Below are 20,465 nucleotides of genomic sequence, written 5' to 3' on the forward strand. Positions count from 1 at the left end.
GGGAATTGTAGTTACTCTGGCTGTAGCCACAGTGTGGTGAGCGGAGCTGGAGGCTGGCACACTGTAGGAAGGAAGGTCAGTTTTGGAAGGTAAGAGGATCCCACTACGGGGCTGGAAATGGGGATGAAGAGACGAGGACAGACTCAAGAGAGAGAGAGAATCCAGGAAGTAGAAAACTGGTTAGAGTAGGAGATGAGGGGGAGTTCCACATTACTCTTCTGTTCACAGACAGTATAGCCGCCATTTTTATAAAACCTTTAGTGGTAGGAAATGGTCAGGGTTGCTCATCCTGAGTTACAGGTAAGCAAGTTTAGACACAGTAGGAATAACCAGCGTGCAAATTTTAGTCTCTCATCTCCCTGTTTACATGTTCAAAATTAGGCAGGTGTCCTTGAGGTTGTATGTTATAACTTCTTTCTAATGGTATAAAAATGAATAAAGAAACAATATTGTTTCACATGGGGGCACAGGGTGTCATTTTCTCATAAGTATATTTTCATAAAATTAAACATGTTTACAAAGATCTAGGTGAGTTAGAAACCTAAGAGGTGACAGAACAGTCCTAAGCAAGAAGGTGAAACTTTCGATCAGTTTATTACTCCAAGTCTAAAGATTTTAATTATCAAAACAAATGTCTTCATATAAATTATCTGCAAATCTTTGTGTTTTTCTTTTATCACAGCCTACCTACCTGAAATTAGGTGAGAAGCAAGACCCAGAAAGTTAATTAGTACCACGTTAACATTTACTGAAACTAAAAATCATTCAGCAATTTTGGCCACATACCTTTTCCATTAAATTTTCACAAGAAATCAAAAGACATATCATCAATGTATGTTGTACACAGCAAAGTGTTGGTTATCCAGACCTTAAATTACTTGCAGCATTCTGACTGGCCCTTGTTAAGATTAATTTGCAGTTTAAAAACAAGTTACATAATGTGATGTTTGTTAAAACTTTCAAGAAATAGTCACTTTTGACTATTAGGACCTTTCTCCATTTCCGGTCATGATCACCATCTCTTGATTTCACAATGACCCCAGAATGCTCAGTATTCTGTATCTCTGTGGCCATCCCAGCTATTAAATTAAAAATCTACCTGTGCAGAAATACTGCTGGGATATCTCCCCTCTATGAGAAGCTGTTACTGTGACCTGAAATGTGGAGTTAAAATGCTGTCTTTGTCCACTAGCCTTCAGTGAGCTCTTCTACCATCGCTTCCAATTACCTAAACCATTTCTCCAAAAATCAGCCTCAATTTTTAAAAGGTAGAACCACTTAGCTTTCGGTCCATGAATGCTTTAATAAAAGTTTTAGCAAACAGTACATTAAGTGACTCATTTTAAAAATTATAAATTAATTGTATCAAGGTCCTGTCAGAATGCTGAAACAATTTAAGGTCTACATAGCCAATACCTTGCTGTGTACAACATGTATTGTTGTGTTATCACTATGTTGTACACCTGAAACTAATGTAACATTGTATGTCAACTGTGACAGAAACAAAAAGCACTCTTTCAAAACAAATTACTAAAAGCTATGAAATACATCATCCAAATAATAAATATTTTAGTCCTAAAAAACAAAACAAACAAAAAAAAAAAACCAAGAGTGTTGCTTGGAATTCAGGTTAATTTTGTTTTGTATGGTCAAGTTGCCATACAAACTGGAAGCAAAATGGAATAGTGTTCAAGATTGCAGATGCAATGGTAAAAGAACATGCTATGCTGATGGAAGAGAACGTTTCTGGTAATGATCAGTAAATGTTCCCAAATGTTAAACAGGCAGATGACGAATGCGAAACTGGATCCCAAATGAAAACAACTACAGCAACAAAATTATAGAGCAGGGTATGAAATGCTATTATTCCACTTGGCAAAATATTTACCTTATTTCTATAACTTTCCACTTACCAACTTAAATGTCAAGGTTTTTAAAGCTTTGGGATCATCTACAATCTTCTGTAAATTAGCAGCCACTGTAAAATACAAACATGGAGAAAAGTGTCCAGACTGTTTCCAATAACAATGGGTTTTCACATCAATGATTCGGAAAATTTGACTAATGATGGAATTAGCTGCAAAATCACTTTTTACAGATATTATGAAACCCATTTAAATGACCAAATTACTCTCACACTGACTTATATCTTCAACACATCTGAATTAAAATACAGTTAATCTGAATTAACCGTACACTGACCTCACTTTCAGAAAATAAAATGAGAAATTACTTTGTAATGGAAAGTAGAAATGATAGCAGTGTTTCCACCACTCGGTTTTTCTCAGCCCTCGTTACTAAGAGATGTGTTCGCCAGGAGAGGGCAGCACAAAACAGAGGAGAGGTCCTGCAAGGCACCGTTTCCTCGGAAGTAATAGGCAGCACATTTGAACTTCTGTCCTATAAATTCACTCAAATCTCTGTGCCCATTTTTAGCAAAGCCACAAAGTACAATGGATAATCTTTATGACTTGGGCATATGTTTTAATGTTTTCAGAAGACAGTGATCTGTCAAACCAGTGAAGTGCCACCTTGAACAATTCCCAAGTTGGCTGAGCAGAATCAAGCACTGAAGGCTGTCAGTTTGGAGCTCAATAGTGAAGATACGTGTTCACTACTAGCCAGATTCATCAGAGCCGTCCCGTTCTCCAGGGGCTCATGATGTATTTGCTACTCTAGTAGAGTCGTCACTCTTCCTGCTTACTCCTCTGGCTTACTGTACAGATTATGAACAGTATTATCCAAAAGTATGCCCTGGCTGGTTTAGCTCAGTGGATTGAGCGTCGGCCTGCGAGCTAAGTGTCGCTGGTTCGATCTTCCAGTCAGGGCACATCAGAGAAGGAAAACTCTGACTCCAAAAAACCTCCGCTGCCTTGCGGCATACCTCTTTAGGGGAAGGCTAGGGGAGTAAACCCCGACAGAAAATCCGGAGCCGGAGTCCCTAAGGCGGTTTGACGTTGTAGTCAACACCGGCAACTCCTGCGGCGCACCTGAACCCAAGCTGTATTGACTCCGTCTTTCCCTTGGACCCTTCAGCTGCGAAGAGAGGGGGGGTCTGCTGCATGGGCAACAGCAGACCCTCCATATCACCCTGCCCAGGCTCTGTAGCTTCAGCTTCACTGGAGAGGACACTCCAGCGTCATCGCAAGATGTCGATTCAACACGGGAGGAGACAGATACCGTGTCACTCCCGAGTCGGACTGCACAGCCATTCTCGGTGGTGCAGATAGACTCTTAGGAAGCTACACCATCGTCTCTCGAGACAGACGGCTGCCGACGACGACTATCCAAAAGTAGTGACGGAAACTTAGTACCTTCTTCTTTCCATACCCAAATCTAAAGTATACAGTACTGAAAATCAAGTAAGGACTATTGGCTGGGGAAGGAGAAGTTACTATAAAAAAATTAGGGACTAAGGAAGGTCTCGTCTTTCATTATCAAATTATCTGCTGCTTTAGTAATTAGGTATCTGAAAAATTATTGGAATATTTAAAAATAAAAACATTTAAGTAATAAATGTATAAATATTTTGAGAAAAGGGTTTCAGGTAGAAAGTTTATAAGTATATAGAAAGAAATCTGCAAATTTTATTTTTCCATAAGGGTAACTGAAAACCTAGATATATAGATTTTATGTAAATTAATTTATTTCATTTAATGCATCAGCTGCAAAGGGGAAAAAATGAAAATTATGTACAGCAATCCCCCCTTATGTACAGGGGATATGTCCTAAGATGCCTAGTGGATATTTCAAACTGTGAACAGTACAGAACACTACATATATTCTATGTTTTTCCCTATACATACACACCTTTTCACTTAAAGGAAGCCCTTTACAACTTCCGTTTTGCATTTCTGAATTGCCAGCATCACTACTCTTGCTTTTGGGGGCCATTATTAAGCAAATTAAGGGTTCCCTGAGCAAAACCACTGTGATACTGCCACAGTTGATATGATAACAATAGGGGCTACTAAGTGACCAGCAGGTGGGGAGCGTATACAGGGTGGATACACTGGAAAAAGGGAGAATCCCAATCAGGGTCAGGACAGAGCTGGACGGTGTTAAACTTTATACCACTCAGAATGGAGTGTGCAATTGAAAACTCATGCTCTGTTTATTTTCGGAATCTTCCATTTAATATTTTCAGACTGGGGTTGGCCGTGGGTAACTGAAACCACAGAAAGCCACAGGTGAGGAGGGACTACTGTACTCAGGATGGCCTATTTCTCTTTATAAGCCATAGCTACAAGCATCATTTAATCTTCCTCTGTTGCCATCTTAACACTTCCATTCTGAGTGATCTTTAAAGTTTCATTGGCCGTAACAGTCCTCTCCCACTCATCTTTGTCTCCTCTTTCTTTTGTCCACACAAGCAAACTTACACACACGTCAGGTATATCCTGGACCACCAATCTGTACAGTTATCATCACCAAATTTCTTTTGGCCTCTTTGACAGTTTCCTGACATATTTCTGATACTAAAATCATCTAGTAATTCAAGCCAGAAACATGAGCTATGGAATGAAAAGCTCTGCTGTGAAATTCTGTCCACAAAAGCCAGTATTTACGGTGTCAGGGCACCTTGACCCCATGCAAACTGCAGCCACTGAACAGTCACTGTTTTCTCAAAACATGACAGTGTTCTACTAGTTCCTCAGATCTGGGCTGATTTCACGAGTGGCCATAAAGTCTTCATGTGAATTTCAGTCCTTTCACTAAAGTCTCTCAGTTAATGTGGATGATTTACTGCCTTGTTCTGGGTCACCTATTTCCAATCTGTTCTCTAATGTGTCCCCAAAAGCAGAGCTCTGTCCTGCACTAAGTCACACCCTGCTCTCTGGTGTATGTGCCTGTGTGACCTTGTGCTAGGGCCCATTTTCAAGGAACACGGCTAAGTGAATAGTGGACTGGAGGGTGAGACTGAGCTGCTGGCATCTTAAACAATCATCCCAGAAACCACGCTCCCCAACTGTGAACCTCAGGGTCATTAGAGATTCAAATTCTGTCTTTAGCTCAAAGCAAAAATAGCAAAACTGGCCTCTTACCTGATTACTTATCCCAGCTGCTAGGCTTATTTTCAATTTAGTTGATTCTAATTTGTTGTAAAGTGCTATAAAATACCCTCACTTAAGTGACATCACATAAAACTCAGGGTGATGCTAATTTCTCTTCCAGTAGCAATGCTCATTAAAGAGATCTGTGTCACTGACGGCACACCTGGGTGTCAAAAATAAAAGTGCTCCTTACCTGGAACGTGAGCTGAGACAAAAGGGCTGGGGAGGGCTGCTTGTTACTTGAGAGCTTCTCGAGTATGTACTCATAACACTAAACTTCATGTTTTAAGGTATTCAAGTTCCCCAAAACTATGGGGCTTGTGAACCCTATTTACTCAGTGGCCATCAACTCACTTCCCGTCCCTCCCAGCTTTCCTAAAATAAAACTCATTCCCCTGGTTTCTAATGCAGGCCCTGTGCAATCATCTTTGAGCTCGCCCCTTCCCTCCTCCCAGCCCTCTTGTCTGCGGTCACACAGGATACAGCTAATACTCACTGAGGCCCCTGGAATTGTGACCTTCTTGCCCCGCCTCTGGGGCTACACAATACCTTTGTCCGAGCAAGCTATTTCTTGCCATTTTTGTACCCCTGCGTCGTGCTTTAGGCTTGAATACCTATCAGGACTAGAAGTTTCTATTTCCTCTTTTGGATAACATTTTGCCCCGCCTCTGGGGCTACACAATACCTTTGTCCGAGCAAGCTATTTCTTGCCATTTTTGTACCCCTGCGTCGTGCTTTAGGCTTGAATACCTATCAGGACTAGAAGTTTCTATTTCCTCTTTTGGATAACATTTTGCCCTAACGTACAGCAAGAAGTCTACTTTATGAAATGTAAGAATGTCATTAACAAGCACATGAGAAAGATGCTGCTGCTTGGTTCCTCCCTGAACCTAAATAGAGGCGAGGCCGCAGAGCCACCATTTCTCTGGCACACAAAGTCAGGCATTCCCCAGATGGTTTTCTCTATAAAACCCTTGTACGACTCAAACTCCCCACATCTTGATAGGTAGAAAAACAACAGTCATATAATGACTATGTTACAGTCTGTGTTTGTACTGAGGGATTAGTCAAAATATACACTTTCTCCCTAGGTACCAGCATATTTCACAACCTCATAGAATACTTATGTAGTGGTGGCAGTGAATTTATTTACTTAATTTGAGATATCACCAGTGAACACCAAGTCTGATGTATTTCCCTAGTAAGAACTTCTGAGGTAACACAAAAGCAGACTTGGGTTACCTGAGAAGGTGATGTCACAATATTGTTTCATCCAAAGAGACAACCTGGACACCTGCTCCATACACTGCATTGATACAGAAAGCAGCATGAGATTACACAGAAAGAAAAAGAAATGTGTGGCAAAAGAGAATCCAAGCTCTAAGTAAGGGGAAAAAGATGATAGGAAGGGATTTCTTATGGATACTGTTATAACACTAATGTAAATACATGGTTTACTAACAATGCAGTTAGGACAAAATAAAAGAGATTTTTCCTATTATTTCCCCTAAATCTCCAGGCTCTTATATTTATGAGATGAGTGTAGCATAGTGTAGGAGAGCTTGAATTCTCCAGTCAGAGGGCCTGGGTTCAAATCCTGCCTCCTGCTTAGAGCTGTGTGACCCCATAAACTAGCAAGTTTACTCAGCCCATCTGTGCTTGTGGCTACACATTTGTAAAATGTGGTATTAACAGTGCCTCCCTGATAGAGTTGTTTCAATAACTGAGCTAATACACATAAAGAGCTTAGAACAGTGCTTAATGTACCCCAAGTGCATAATAAATATTAGCTTATTAGCTTATTCTCTCTACTCTGGACAACTGCATATATTTACTAACCAGTCTCCTTGTGTTAACTCATCATGAGCCCTTCTTTCTCACGCTCTGCAGGGTTACTGGGAGAATTAAGTCATCAGTGGGAATGTGTTGTCTCCTTAGGTAATACCATTCAACTGTTCACAGCAACTTCAGGATAAACTCTAAGCTTTTAATGCGGTCCATGAGACTCTCCATGGTCCAGTGTCACCCTACCTCTTCAGTTTATTTCCTGGATTTTCCCAAGAAGTGCTCCATAAACCGCCACTATCCTCTAGATCTCTACCACTGCTCGTAACATTATGTGATGAAATAACTCACGACACATCTCATATCCTCCCTAGATTCAAACTCTTTTATAACCCAGACAAAATCTTATTCACCTCTGCAAAAGGTTAATCTTTGAAGTATATCCACAAGCACAGAAACTCTGCAGCTACTACCAAGCGTGGCCCCCACCACTGCCTGTCTGGACTAGTGCAATAGCCTGCTGCCTCTCTGCTTCTGCTCTTGTCGCTCAGTGGCCTAGCCATCGCCCAGCAGTCAGGCGAGCCTTCTAACGCATAATCAGACCATGTCACTTCAAAACCCTCTGACGGCATTACAGCTCAGAGCAAAAGCCAGTCTCTACAATGGTCTACAAAACCTACCCGATCAGGCCTCCTGCTCCCTCTGGGACTCACCCCTCACCCTTGAGCTGCAGCCACAACAGACTCCGTGCCAACCTTTGAGCACTCAAAGTAGGCGGCTCCCCAAGAACCTCTATACCTGCCATTCCCAAGGCTGAAATAGAGGTTCCTCCTCCATGACTGTCTCCCTCCTTCCAGCTTCTGCTCAAATGCCCCTGGCTAGTCTGTTAACATCTCCACTCTCACCTCGCCCTCTCTCCTTTCATGGCATCAAACATGCTATATATTCATGAATAAATTTTGGATATGGCCCTTCATTTAGCTCCCACACCTAGAACATAAGCTCCAATGAGTACAGGAACTCTGTCTATCTTGTTCACTGCTATGTTCCTAGTGCCTGACATATAGTGCCTGTCAATTTACAGTGCTCCAAGGTTCTAAAAACCCCAAGTTAAGACCCAAAGAATTATTCACATCTTAGAAATATTTCTACAAATGTGTCTCTTAAGCAACAGTCCCATTTAGTTTTTCTGAAAGCAAATAAATGAATTCTACGCTCCTCTCAAATGAATATTGGGCATCCCTAGGCAATCATGACTTTAGAGATTGGCCACTTTTCATTCAGGTTTTGTTTGTATTTTTTAGAGATGAGCATCTAATTGACTCCCCAGCTCATACCCATACCAGCCCAGGTGGTAGCCCAGATGAAGGGAATCTATAATGGGTAGTAGAGGATGAGCTGATGACTATCAGTGTGGCCTCAAGACTAGATGCAGTAGCGGAGACTAAAAGTCACACTAACTTAACTCTCTCCCTTATGGCTTTCCCAGGAAAAGACCAGCCACCGCTAGAGAAACCATCCACAGGCGCATCCATGTGGTACAAGGGGTGGACTGTCATGGGTACTGCGGTGTGCAGCCTGGATTCTTCTCTTCAAGAATGAGGCAATTGTCCTCCCATTTGCTGGGGTTATTGGTGGCTGATGACTCAGCTTCATTCCTTCTAGGGAATTCCCTTTAGGCAAAGAGTGCTGTCTCATCCAAAGTCAGGCCACTCCCCAAAGGTAGCCTGCATCCAGTGACTGGTAATGAGAGAAGAAAGGCCTCATTCCCTCAAAAAAGGACAACTCTAAGGGTTTCTGCAGATCCCAAGCTCACTGTGGACTTAGCTGAGGAATTTTCTGTGATTCAGTGGCAATGTAATTCCTCTACCTGCGAAATTTTGCTTCCTGTGTTCCTTCAGAGGTTGATCATGGAAGCACTACTCAAAACCTGCCTGCATGCAAACCGATGTCTCAGAGTCTTTCCTGGGAAAACTTAAGACTCTGTCCAAGGATGAACTCAGGACAATCACCCTAGAAGACACTTCCATTATCAAATGTGTAAGACAGTGTAAGTGATAAAGGAAATATTAGAGGGAAGGTGAAATATGTATATTACATGCCATTTTTCTTGCATTTCACTCAGAATTCTGGACGGTGATAAAAAGCAGGAGTTAGAAGAGATTTTAGGAGTATTACAGGTACAATAAGCAAGCAGCTTTGAGACCAAAATGTCAAACAGACTTGAATATTAGTATTATTTACATATAACAGGAAGGGGTTATGGGAAATAAACAGAAATATACTTGCCATTTTCCTTAAGGTTCAGGTAAATTCTAGTTCATTTGTATTATCTTGGCATAATAAAAAATTGTGATACAGCTTAGAATAGCTAAACTGGCTGGTATTAAATCTGTCCTTTGAAATGTAACCATAAAATTGATACTTTGATCCTAAATTTTTCTTCACAGTTTTAAGATACAGTTTTATAAACTGAACCACAGGGTAGAAATGGAACTGCCCAATAATCATTATGCTTTCTATTATTGCCCATTTTGAAAGCAATTCAATGGTATAATTAACGAAATTATAGCTTCATTTAGCTGGTGGAGGTGATATACCAGTGTGTGTATAGTTTAATTCCTCTTTAGACTGAGGATGAAGAGAGTAAAAAAATAAAATACAATAAATTAACTATGTGAAGAATAGCTAAACTTTAAAATCAGGTTTGCCAAAAATATCCAACATTCATCTGAGATGAAGGGAAAATTGATTTATTTGCTTTGTGAAAACAGAGAGGATTATTGGTTGGGAGACACAGTTGAAAAGTACTTTGATTCTTCAAAAGTTATGAAAAATGTATAGGCGTCCTGACCTGGGGTTTTCAGTGTTTAGCCCTCTAAACTGTAGGCAATACTTTGTGTGCACATCTCTGGGCAGAGGGTGTGTAGCTTTCACCAGATTCGCTCTAGGGTCATGTCCTTTATAATCTTAACAGTCACTGTCCCAAATGCTTCCTAACATCTTCTCTTAGAGGTGGGCCCTTTTGTTTATAACAGTCTTACTAGAGCTGGCATATAATAAACTACACATATTTAAAGTGTACAATTTGATAAGTTTTGACATGTGTGTACACTCTAGTGAAATGGTCACCACGCGCAAGATAATAAGCATATTCACCACATCCAGATATTTCCTCGTCTTTTGTAACTCCCCTACCTTCCCCTCCCTGCCCTCCTTTCTACTCTCACCTGAAAATCACTTTCCATCACTATAGATTAGTTTGCATTTTCCAAAATTGTGTATAAATGGAGTCATATAGCATATACTCATTTTGTCTGGCTTTTTTCACACATCATAATTGCTTTGAAATCCATCCACGTTGTAGCATCTATCAGTAATTCTTTCCTGCTTATTGCTAAGTAGCATTCCATTGTATGGATGCACTACACACTACAGTCTGTTCATATTTTCACTATATATATATATATATATATATATATATATATATATATATACACATACATACATACGTATATGTATATATTATGTTACACTTGTCCCGATTTCTTGTTCCCTTGTTCCCTTCCACCCAGCAACGCCCCTCCCTCTAGTAGCACCCCCCCTTGGTCCATGTCCATGGGTCGTGCATATAAGCTCTTTTCTATATCCCCCTGTCTATTCTGCACCCTCCCACTATGTTTCTTAATTCCTGCACCATTTCCCCCCTTCTCCCCCTACCTCATGCTCCCCATACCTATGATTCTGTTCCTGCTCTGGTTATCTGCTTAGTTTCCCTTTGTTTCCATTCCTCAGCTTCTGTTGTTGATAGTTGTGATACTGTTTTCATTTTAAAGTTCATAGTTTTGAACTTCTTTTTCTTAAATAAGTCCCTTTAACATTTCATATAGTAATGGCTTGGTGGTGATGAACTCCTTTAGCTTTACCTTGTCTGGGAAGCACTTCATCTGCCCTTCCATTCTGAATGATAGCTTTGCTGGATAGAGTAATCTAAGTTGTAGGTCTCTGCTTTTCATCACTTTGAATATTTCCTGCCAGTCCCTTCTTGCCTGCAGTTTCTCTTAAGAAATCAGCTGACAGTCTTATAGATACTCCTTTGTAGGCAATTCTCCTCTTCTTTCTTGCTGCTTTTAAGATTCTCTCTTTATCCTTAACCTTTGGCATTTTGATTATGATGTGTCTTGGTGTGGTCCTCCCTGGGTCTAGTTTGTTTGGGAGTCTCTGTGCTTCCTGGACTCATATATCCATTTCCTTCCCCAAATTAGGGAAGTTTTCCTTCATTATTTTTTCACATAGTTCTTCGATTTCTTGCTCTCCCTCTTCACCTTCTGGCAACCCTATGATTCAGATGTTGGCATGTTTAAAGCTATCCCAGAGGTTTCTAAGCCTCTCCTCATTTTTTTAATTCTCATTTTCTCCTTCTGTATGGGTTGACTGTTTCTTCATTATGTTCCAGTTTGTTGATTTGAACCCTGGTTTCCTTTCCTTCACCAATTGTTTCATATGGATTTTCCTTCATTGCAGCCAGGATAGCCTTCATTCTTTCCCCGTCCTGCTTAATCTTTCCTGTCAAGTCTGTGAGCATCTTTATCACCAATGTCTTAAGCTGTGCATCTGTTAAGTTCTCTATCTCCTCATCTGTTAGGCATGTTATCTGCTCATTATTTAGTTGTGTCACTGGGACCTTGATCTGCCCCCCTTTCTGGGCCGTACTTCTCTGTCTCCTCATCTTGACAGTTTTCTGTGTTTGCCTCTATGATTTGGGTAGGGCTGTTGCACTTGTTTCACTAGGTTTTTGTCCTGTATGTTGGGGAGGGGTCTGAGAGGGAACAGTGCCAGCTGCCGCCACTTTTCCAGGCGCTTATCCCGCTTTCCGCACTAAGCAAGCTGCCTCCTTTTCCAGACTGGTGGCTTCTTCCTCTGCCCCAACGCCCACTGGCTTTCACAGTCAGAAGCAATGCGGCTCTATTTTCCCTGGTGCTGGAACTGCAAGCTACCCGGTCTGGTCTGGGGCTCAGATCCATCTGGTTTGGGGCTGGGATCGCTTTTCGGATTTAAGCTGTATGACTGTTTCTCCCCATGGCTACAGTCTCTGTACTGCTAGCCATGCCACCAGCTGCGTCAGCCAGCCACACGAAGGCCAAGCACCGCCCTGGTAGCTGCTGCTCCGCCCTTCCAACCTTTCTGGCTGATTATTTCTTCTTTATTTTTTTTGCTGAACTTCCCCATAGTTTCAATTTTCTGTATTTACCTCCATCTTGGCTGGAAGTCTATTTTCACTTCTTGATGGATGTTTTGGTTGTTTTGAGCTTTAGCTATTACATGTAAAGCTTTTACAAGTCTTCATCTAGACATACATTTTTCTTTTACTCAGGTAAATGTTTAGGATTAGAATGGCTGGATCGATGGCTGGATCATATGGCAGATGTATGTTTAACTTTTTAAAAAATTGCCAAAGTGTTTTCTAGGGTGATTGTACCATTTTTATACTTCCACCAGCATTGTCTGAGAGTTTCAGTTTCTTATATAGTTTCCAACATATGGTATGATCAGTCATTTAAATTTTAGCCATTCTAATTAATGTATTGTGGTTTCTCATTGTAGTTTTAATTGGTATTTCTCTAATAGAGTATCTCTGCACATGCATAATTTGGTGGAGTATTTTAATGGCTGACTTATCACACAAAAAGGAAAAGGGTATTAGAAGTGATAAGTAAAAGAGTATATGAAAGTATTAGGGATTTTCATAAACCCATGTATTTTTTTTCTGGGTTAAGTAGAGGCTTTTTCTAAAAACAAAACAAAACAAAAAAACCCAAAAGCATTTGTTAAGGAACCACACATGTTTCTTCATCCAAACAGTAACATGTTCGGAGTGTGCCTATCAGATCTTCTAGCTCATTGGGTAAACAACATGTGCATGTGCACATGCACACACACACACCCACACACACACACATCCCCAGACAGAGCTCAAGCAACTTCAGCCAGTGCCTTAGAAAATCCCCTAGAGCTTCCTGTACAGCTCAGAAAACACAACCATCTTCCACTAGGGCTTTTTAAATGTGTGGGTCATGAGAAAGTAGAATTAAGAGAAGGAAGTGATCATATCATGGAAGGCCAAAGCAATAAGACAGAGGAAATCTATTCAACTCTGATTTCCAGAGGCACAAAGAAAGCCTTTCCAGGTCTTCGCTGCCTACAGCAATAAGGTCTATTTAATTATGCTAGATATCTAGATTCCAAGAAGAGTTTTCCACCCAGGATCACATTCTGGAAATATTAGTGAAAACTTTATGTATATTAAGGTGTGAGGATAAAACACACACTGGGATTCCACTGACAATCTCACAACCACTGTTGATGGAAGACTTACATGCAGCAAGTACTACAATTAAGACAACAGGGCAACTGTGCATCAGACTAAAAATAATGTGTGTCTCCTTCAATAACAATAGTAACAGTTTTAAGCTGTTTTGGTGACCTTGTCGAATCATACAAATTCTAGAAAAGTTCTAATCAGTCAGCGAAAATATGCCAAATGGAACTGAAACACTGAACTTAATAGGATGAACTTCTTATTGTCACACCTGCTTTATCCTGGTCTGTTTTATAAAGGTTTTTTAATAGTCACATATTAGTAGGACACAGCTTGAGAGTTAACCTGGTGGCTTCTCGACTGAGAGAAGCTTTGGAAAAGTTAAGATTAATGAGACAGTAATCACACTGATACAGGAAATGCTACTTAAATTATGGGCAATGCAGCCAACTAAGGTAGAGCCATCTGGCGTAAGCACTGAGTGGGGAGACTGCAGGACGCTGAGCCTGGCCTGTGACTGCCGCCTCCCACAGAGACGCGTTTCTCATACCAGTGGCCAGCTCACACGGAAGAGAGCTGGGCTTTGTTCACGTTTTGTGGCAATGCCCCGGAGGACATCTATTTTATCAATTTTATTTTCATTTCTTGAGTTTTTTTTTTTTTTCCTTAGTGGCATATTCAAAGCATTTAAAGTAAAGGTTCAGTAACCAGTAAAAGGTACAGAGCAAGGTTAACTGGGACTTTTCTCTAGGTTAGGCCATAACCTAAAAAATAAGGGACATGAAATCTAATCCTGTTCATAATACTTAATAGGAAACTAGAAAACACCTTCCCTGTGCTTGAGACCAGTGAAACTCAGTACCCAGCTGCCAACATGTTTACCCATCCACACGAGGTATGCAGCGAGCACCAGAATATAAATCAACCACTGCTCCCTTCACTGAGAAAGTCTTACTGAAAAAAAAAGGTGTACTGCCCATGCTTAATAATGTAGTTGGTTGACATTGCAGCATAAGACAGTGCACAGATCACACTTAGAAAGTACTATTTTAGCTTGTTTCCAAAATAATATTAGCCGCCACCATCCTTGATGCATTGGTTTGGATCAGTGTAAGAAAACTGGCTGACTGTGTTATACAGTATCTCCAATAACAAGGTGAAGTATTTAAATGGAAGTTTTTGCAGAACCTTCACAATTAGCGGTAGAATAAGAAATGCAGAAAAAACGTATGGGAACGTGGAAAAGAACTTATGGAATATAAAAGCTAAATACTTCATAAAGAAGCTTCTTGTCCCAACATCATATTCAATTGAACATTTATCCTGTATTTTTACTTTTAAAACAAAGTATTGTTAATCGCATGAGAGCAAGTTGGGATGGGTTTGGCAGACATTTACTTTGACCTGAAGCTTTGATCTTATCCAGTAAAGTGAGAGACATGATTGCCCTGAACAAAGGCCCCACTTCAGCAGTGAAATCTAAAAGGCCCTTTCATTTCTGCAATCTTCTCCTTTACCCACTCACCCCCACTCTCCCTGGCACAAGCTGACTCCACCACTCTCTGAAGAAGAGTGGGAAGAGCTTGCTGATAACAGAAAGGGAGGGCCAGGTATAGCTAATTGCTCTGGACAGGGTGGTATTGGGAGAAATAGCCAATGCTGATGCCCCTGCCAGAAATTTGCGGTACCTGATAGTTGTGCTAAGGTGCACTGAGTAACCCGAAAAATACAGAAAGCTGTTAGCCACCACTTGGTGGAGTCATCAGAAAATTAAGAGGTTAGTGAATATAAAATAGGTGCACAATTTAAAGGCTGGCCGGCCAGTCCTGCCACAGAACAGAGAAAGGATAGTTTGAACATTCTCGTTATAGTGTTTCTGAGATTTGTTGTATGAGGTCAGTATACAACTATTTACTTCCTTTCTTATTTAGTAATCATTTTCCATTATGCATTAAACCCTTTAGAAACCAATGAGCTTTGTAAAAGTGCATGTTTAATAAAAAATTAGGTACTGACTTTGTTCCTGGTGTAAGCCATGTAACCCATGCAAAATATTTGTCAGTATTTAGGGAGAGAAGACCCAGGGCACGTTGTCAGGGTAGAATGAATAATCTTACAAGAGTTAGTGCTCTGTACTCAGCTTCCAGCATCTGAGAGACCTAGCAGAGGGAGAGACAAGGATGCTTCAAGGTCAATATACTAGAATCTGAAGGTGTACTTGAATGCCTGAACTCTCCTTACAGGTTTAAGTCATTTTCTTCAGGAAAAGCCTTTAAAAGGAACTGCCGTCTCTTTCTTGAAGGAGATTCCGATGCTTCTTTAGCCACCCTGTGTTTCCTGGTGTTCTTTGGGTCAGTGATAAAACTCCAGTCCCCCACATGGGTATGTGAGAGGCAACCAGTGTTTCTGTTGTACATCCATGTTTCTCTCCCTTTCTCCCTCCTTTCCCCTCCCTAAAAATAAATTTTAAAAAATCTTAAAAAAAAAAAAACCTTTGGAGAAAGAAACCCAAAATTTTAATCTGGCGTTGTAAAAGTGAAAATATTGTCATCTGATGTGTTGACTAGAATTAAGCACATTAACTACATCAACCTTTTTATACCCTACAAAGTGAGAGCTTTATACATGTACAGTCAGTATTCATATTTACTGCCCATGTAAAATGTAGAATTCTCATGTAGAATATGAAAAAAATAAAGCCCATTGCCTGGATTAAGATAAAGTAGGTGTTAAAACACCTGACTTTGGCAGGTAGATCTGCCTCATATACTCTAAGACGCCCGTGTGCATGGGGAATGGGTTTTAACGTATCTATCTAGCGTTAGGTGGGGGAGCTGTTCACCTCGGATGATTCATTAATTGAGAAATCACTGTATCTCTCCATATTAGTTGCCCTAATTGAACAGATAAAAACCCCTATCAGGGAATTCATTTTTCTTAGATACTATTCCCTTATCACCAGGGTAATAGGGAAAGAAGAGCTATTATTACAAAGACAATAAAAACAACACTGGGGAAAAAAAACCACTTGTGGTGGAAGAAATTCCGAATTGATATTTTGTTAGTACATTTGTTTCCCCACAACACTGTATGAATGCCATCAGCAAGGGAAAAGCAGCTTATCACGTGTGCTGATGTTAGAAGGGACATCCCAGGGTTACTTCAGGCAGGACTGTCTGTACATCATTCAAGACCAAGAGGAAGCTGTCTATCCTACATTTGAGATTGTCTATAGAAGAGAGTCCCCATCTTCCTTCATTACCCATTTCCATAACACACTGGCTACATCTTTATCACCTGGTAGCGCATCTGAATGAAACTACTAGCCTCACTTAACTCCGGTGGATACTTGACATTAACTTAGGGGGAAAAGCAGTTATCTAAACAGTGACGCATAGCCCCAAAGCCTCCGCATATGCATTTACTATTATTATTAATACGAAACATTAACTTGCATGCTTGAGGGTATCAAGACACTCATTCAGCACCTACTACAAGTTATAAAAAGGATTTTTGGTAAATAAATATCCAAAGAATTCCAAAGCTTCAAAGCAGCCTTATATTTAAAACTCTTGGTGGCCTAACACTCACTGCACTTCTAACTCATTCATTAACTAAACAGTATTTGAAAAGAAAGAAAACACTGAGTATGTCATATACTTTGATTATAGTGTCCATAGTCACAGCATTTCTCAATCTTTATCCCACTAATATTTCCCTGGATTGGAATCTACCAGTTATATATATGTGCTTGGCCGGCACTGTGGCAATTCCAGTCTTGTTTGGGGTGGGGAAAGCAGAGATGATCTTAAATGTACGCTTCAGGAACATCTCCCTCAATGCCCACAGAGTTATGACTTTTTTGTTACCATTATCAGAAACTATTTGAAAGAATGGCAGGGAAATAAGACAGCCTGCAGTGAGGATGTACTGGGTCTCTAAGGACTGGTGTGGAAACAAATCATTCTTATGCTTAAATATAGCAACCCAGGCAATCTGGGAAGCAACTACTGCAATTTTTGCTTTGGTCCTTGCAATGATCTTGGAATTTCTGAACTAAAGATGACCAAACTTTCAAAATGCTATGTATTCATAAAGGGGTCAGATAGCACAGGTTCCTCACAAGTATATGAAACATCATAAAGCTATTTGAATTTCAGATTTCCAGTCCCTTCCTAATGAATAGAGTGATGAGACTGATTCGCTGTCTTTCAGCCTTAGATACTTGAGCACAACAAATGGATTTAGACTTTTTATGCCAGGCAGCAGGTAAAAAATAAGTAGACTGGATGTCACATTGATTTGGGGAGTAAAAACAGAAGGAGACAAACAAAACACTTCTGGCAGAGGGAGAGAAGAAAGGAACACCACGAGGTCATTATGAGATGTGGGCAGTTTGCTATCCATGTAAATAAAGCTCTTGATTATCTTAGGGAAGGTGCCATTTGCAGGAGGACCTGGAGAAGGGGCTCAGCCTGGGCAGTAATGAGACTGAGGGCTAAGAAGATTCATAAGCAATCAAAACCCAGAAGAGAAGCCAGGACAGAGATGCTGACTTGAGGATGATCATCAATAATGCACTAAGGAATAAAAATCAGAAGAACGCTTGACAGCACTGAAAAGTGCAAACAAGACTGGGGGCTGTACGTGCAGCCTCAGCGAGAGCAAGTCAGCACTGCTTTTCCCGATGCTATTTAAGGCAGCAAGATCTCATTAACTCCGGGCATATCTGCCTTTTCCTACACATTGGAAGAAATGAAATTAAAAGCTGTGAGTTGCAACTAATGTCCGTTCCTGGTTCAAAAGTTGGGGCACAAGCAAAGACAATGCAGTCCCAGCCCCACTGCAGAGCTCCTGTGAAACCAAGGCCCTCCCTCCCTCTTTCTCCTTCCCCAGGCTTATCATAATCCTGTATTTGTAGGGTGTTAAGAAGAGGATTAAGAGACTTAGATTAGCCAACTGTGAGAAGAGCCAGGATGTACAGACTCTGCGTCTTTTTAAAACTGTGATAACATCACTCTTCTTCATAAAAACCTCTATGGCAGCAGTTAACTATGGAAGGCTGTGGAGTATTTGTGAGAAAAAAAATAAAGATATGTTAATCTGGAGACAAAAGGCAAATAATATTTCTCTTTTTTATTGATGCATTTTGTTCATGGCTGTTCAATCATTTCATAAAACAGATCGTGAATGAGATGATCTCTTGAAATTCTAATCAGATCCTAGAGACGGCATGGCAGAGGCAATAGCAACTGGCTGAGATCCTGATATGCTCACCATCAAAGACCATTATGCCCTAAGCCATCCAGGGAATACTGAAACCCCCCAGTAACCCCCAAATAAGTTATGTCCTTCTGTGTTCCTTTTAATGAGATTTTAATTTCACTGAGTGCTAATGACCACTGGCTGAGCAGGTCCCTGAGCTGACAGCCTCTCAATTGGACTGAGGAATTCTGCAAACTGGAATAATGGAATAGTTCTGAATAAATAAATTATCATTAATGATTAATGATAACACTGACTGCGTCTTATCAAACATTCTATGTATCAACTTGAGGCTAGAACTAGCATCGGTCCTATTTTACAGAGGAAATTGAGGCACAGAGAGATGAAGCACCTCACCCAAGGTCACACAGCCAGGCGGGGGCTGAGCAGGACCTGGACACAATCAGACTGGCTCTCCAGGGTCTGGGCACGTGACCACGGTGGACGCTGCCTCTCAGGTACCTGCCCTCTCAAAAGAGTTACTGTGTTAAGGCAGGTACATAAAATCATCATCAGGACTTAAGAGGCAGTACCGGTGCCCCTCCTGTCTTGGGTCCCTTCCCCTATATCAAAGAGCAGGTGACAGTTGGGCTTCTGTCTCATGTACAAGCTACTTTTGTTTCTGTGAAGCAGTCACGAGACTCATATGAAGTTCCCGTCGGGGACCTGAATAGTGAGTGAACCATGAGAGGAAGTGAAACACACATCAAACAGCCCTCCATGTTCTCCAGCACGACCCTCTTAGAAAAAATTGGGGATAATATCTCCCAACATGAAACACCATCATCTTTTTTAATCTTAGTGCCTTTCAGGCATGACTTTTTGAACACCTAACACTCAAAAACTCAACAGCTGGTCCCAGGGATAGCTGCACAAAAGTAAAGCTGCTTTGAGGATTATTTTTGTTGTTGATGCTTCTGTGCTTTTTCCCCCGTTTTAAGAAAAATAATAACACCTTTTTCCTTACGTGAAGGCTTCATTTTGTTTATATAAGGGGGACAAAAAGTATCACTGGAATAGAAGATGGTGTCAGAGCTGATTTAGTTTACATTAAGTGATGATTTTAGAAATTCACATGCACAATGAGAGATCATGAGTATGTTTAAAACCATCTAAAAAACTATTATATTTGGGTATATTGAGAAAAAATGCCTCTAGCAGGCAAGGGGGTTAGAAGATGGGCAGCTCCACTGCTGGCTTATGCTTCCTGCTTTGTGGGAAGGGCAGCCACGACACACAGAGAGCAATCGAAGGCCTGTGGTTTTAACCAAGAGCAGTGCTGAAGACGCCCGCCAGCCTCAGACCACAGCGCTCCGCCACACAGACCACGGGGGAGGGGCGCCCCCATTGTTACCTTCCTCCCTTGACACTGACATCGCTAGCTGGAACAGCTGAGACTGGGCTAGAGAGGGGCTGAGGAGTGCGATCCAGGTCCCATCACTCACCAGCTGCTTCCAGGCTTCAAACCCACTCCCAGGCATCATGAGGAATGACCACCTGGATCATCCTCTAAGCAAAAAAGCTAGTCACTCGCTCACACGAGGAACAGTAAAACTGTGGCGAATGTGGGTCCATACATGTGGTTTCAAAGGTCCAATGCTTGGTCGTAACACCAGGGAATGGATCCTTATGGAGAGTACTCACGTGAATGGTCTATACTAAACAGCTATTCTCAGGTGGAATTCCCTCCGGTACCCAAGGCATTCTTATCCGCTGTCCCCAAAGAACTGACAGTGCCTGGTTCAGGGAATTCATTTGATTTTTTATGCAAGAAGGAAAAACAAGAAAAATCAAGATGCTAAATACTCAACCAAATCTGAAAGCAAGGTGGTAAAACTGACACCTAAGAGGTCCCTGTAAGGATGGACCAACAGCAGTGGGTGATGAAGTTGATGGAGTCGAGTTGAAGATTTGGATTTTAGACACAGAATCATTACTCCAGAAAATTTAAAAGGACATTGTAAGTTTTCATCTGTCTGTATAATATCCAGAAACAGGGATGTTTTTCTACACGAGCAAAAATGAAATAGTCCCTCAGTCTA

General features: G+C 41.0%; 1 protein-coding gene across 1 annotated transcript in view; it reads right to left on the minus strand.

Moving 5' to 3' along the window:
• The window catches only part of STK39 (serine/threonine kinase 39), a 263,934-nt gene that overhangs the window by 13,214 nt on the left and 230,255 nt on the right, over positions 1 to 20,465 (minus strand). The window contains exon 17 of the mRNA XM_090280486.1: positions 1,914 to 1,978. Coding sequence (XP_090136612.1) covers positions 1,914 to 1,978 — 65 coding nt within the window. The remainder of the gene's footprint in view (positions 1 to 1,913; positions 1,979 to 20,465) is intronic.

Source organism: Furipterus horrens, unplaced genomic scaffold (assembly GCF_987537825.1).
Source record: "Furipterus horrens unplaced genomic scaffold, mFurHor1.1.pri manual_scaffold_1, whole genome shotgun sequence".
In the NCBI taxonomy this organism is placed as follows: domain Eukaryota; kingdom Metazoa; phylum Chordata; class Mammalia; order Chiroptera; family Furipteridae; genus Furipterus; species Furipterus horrens.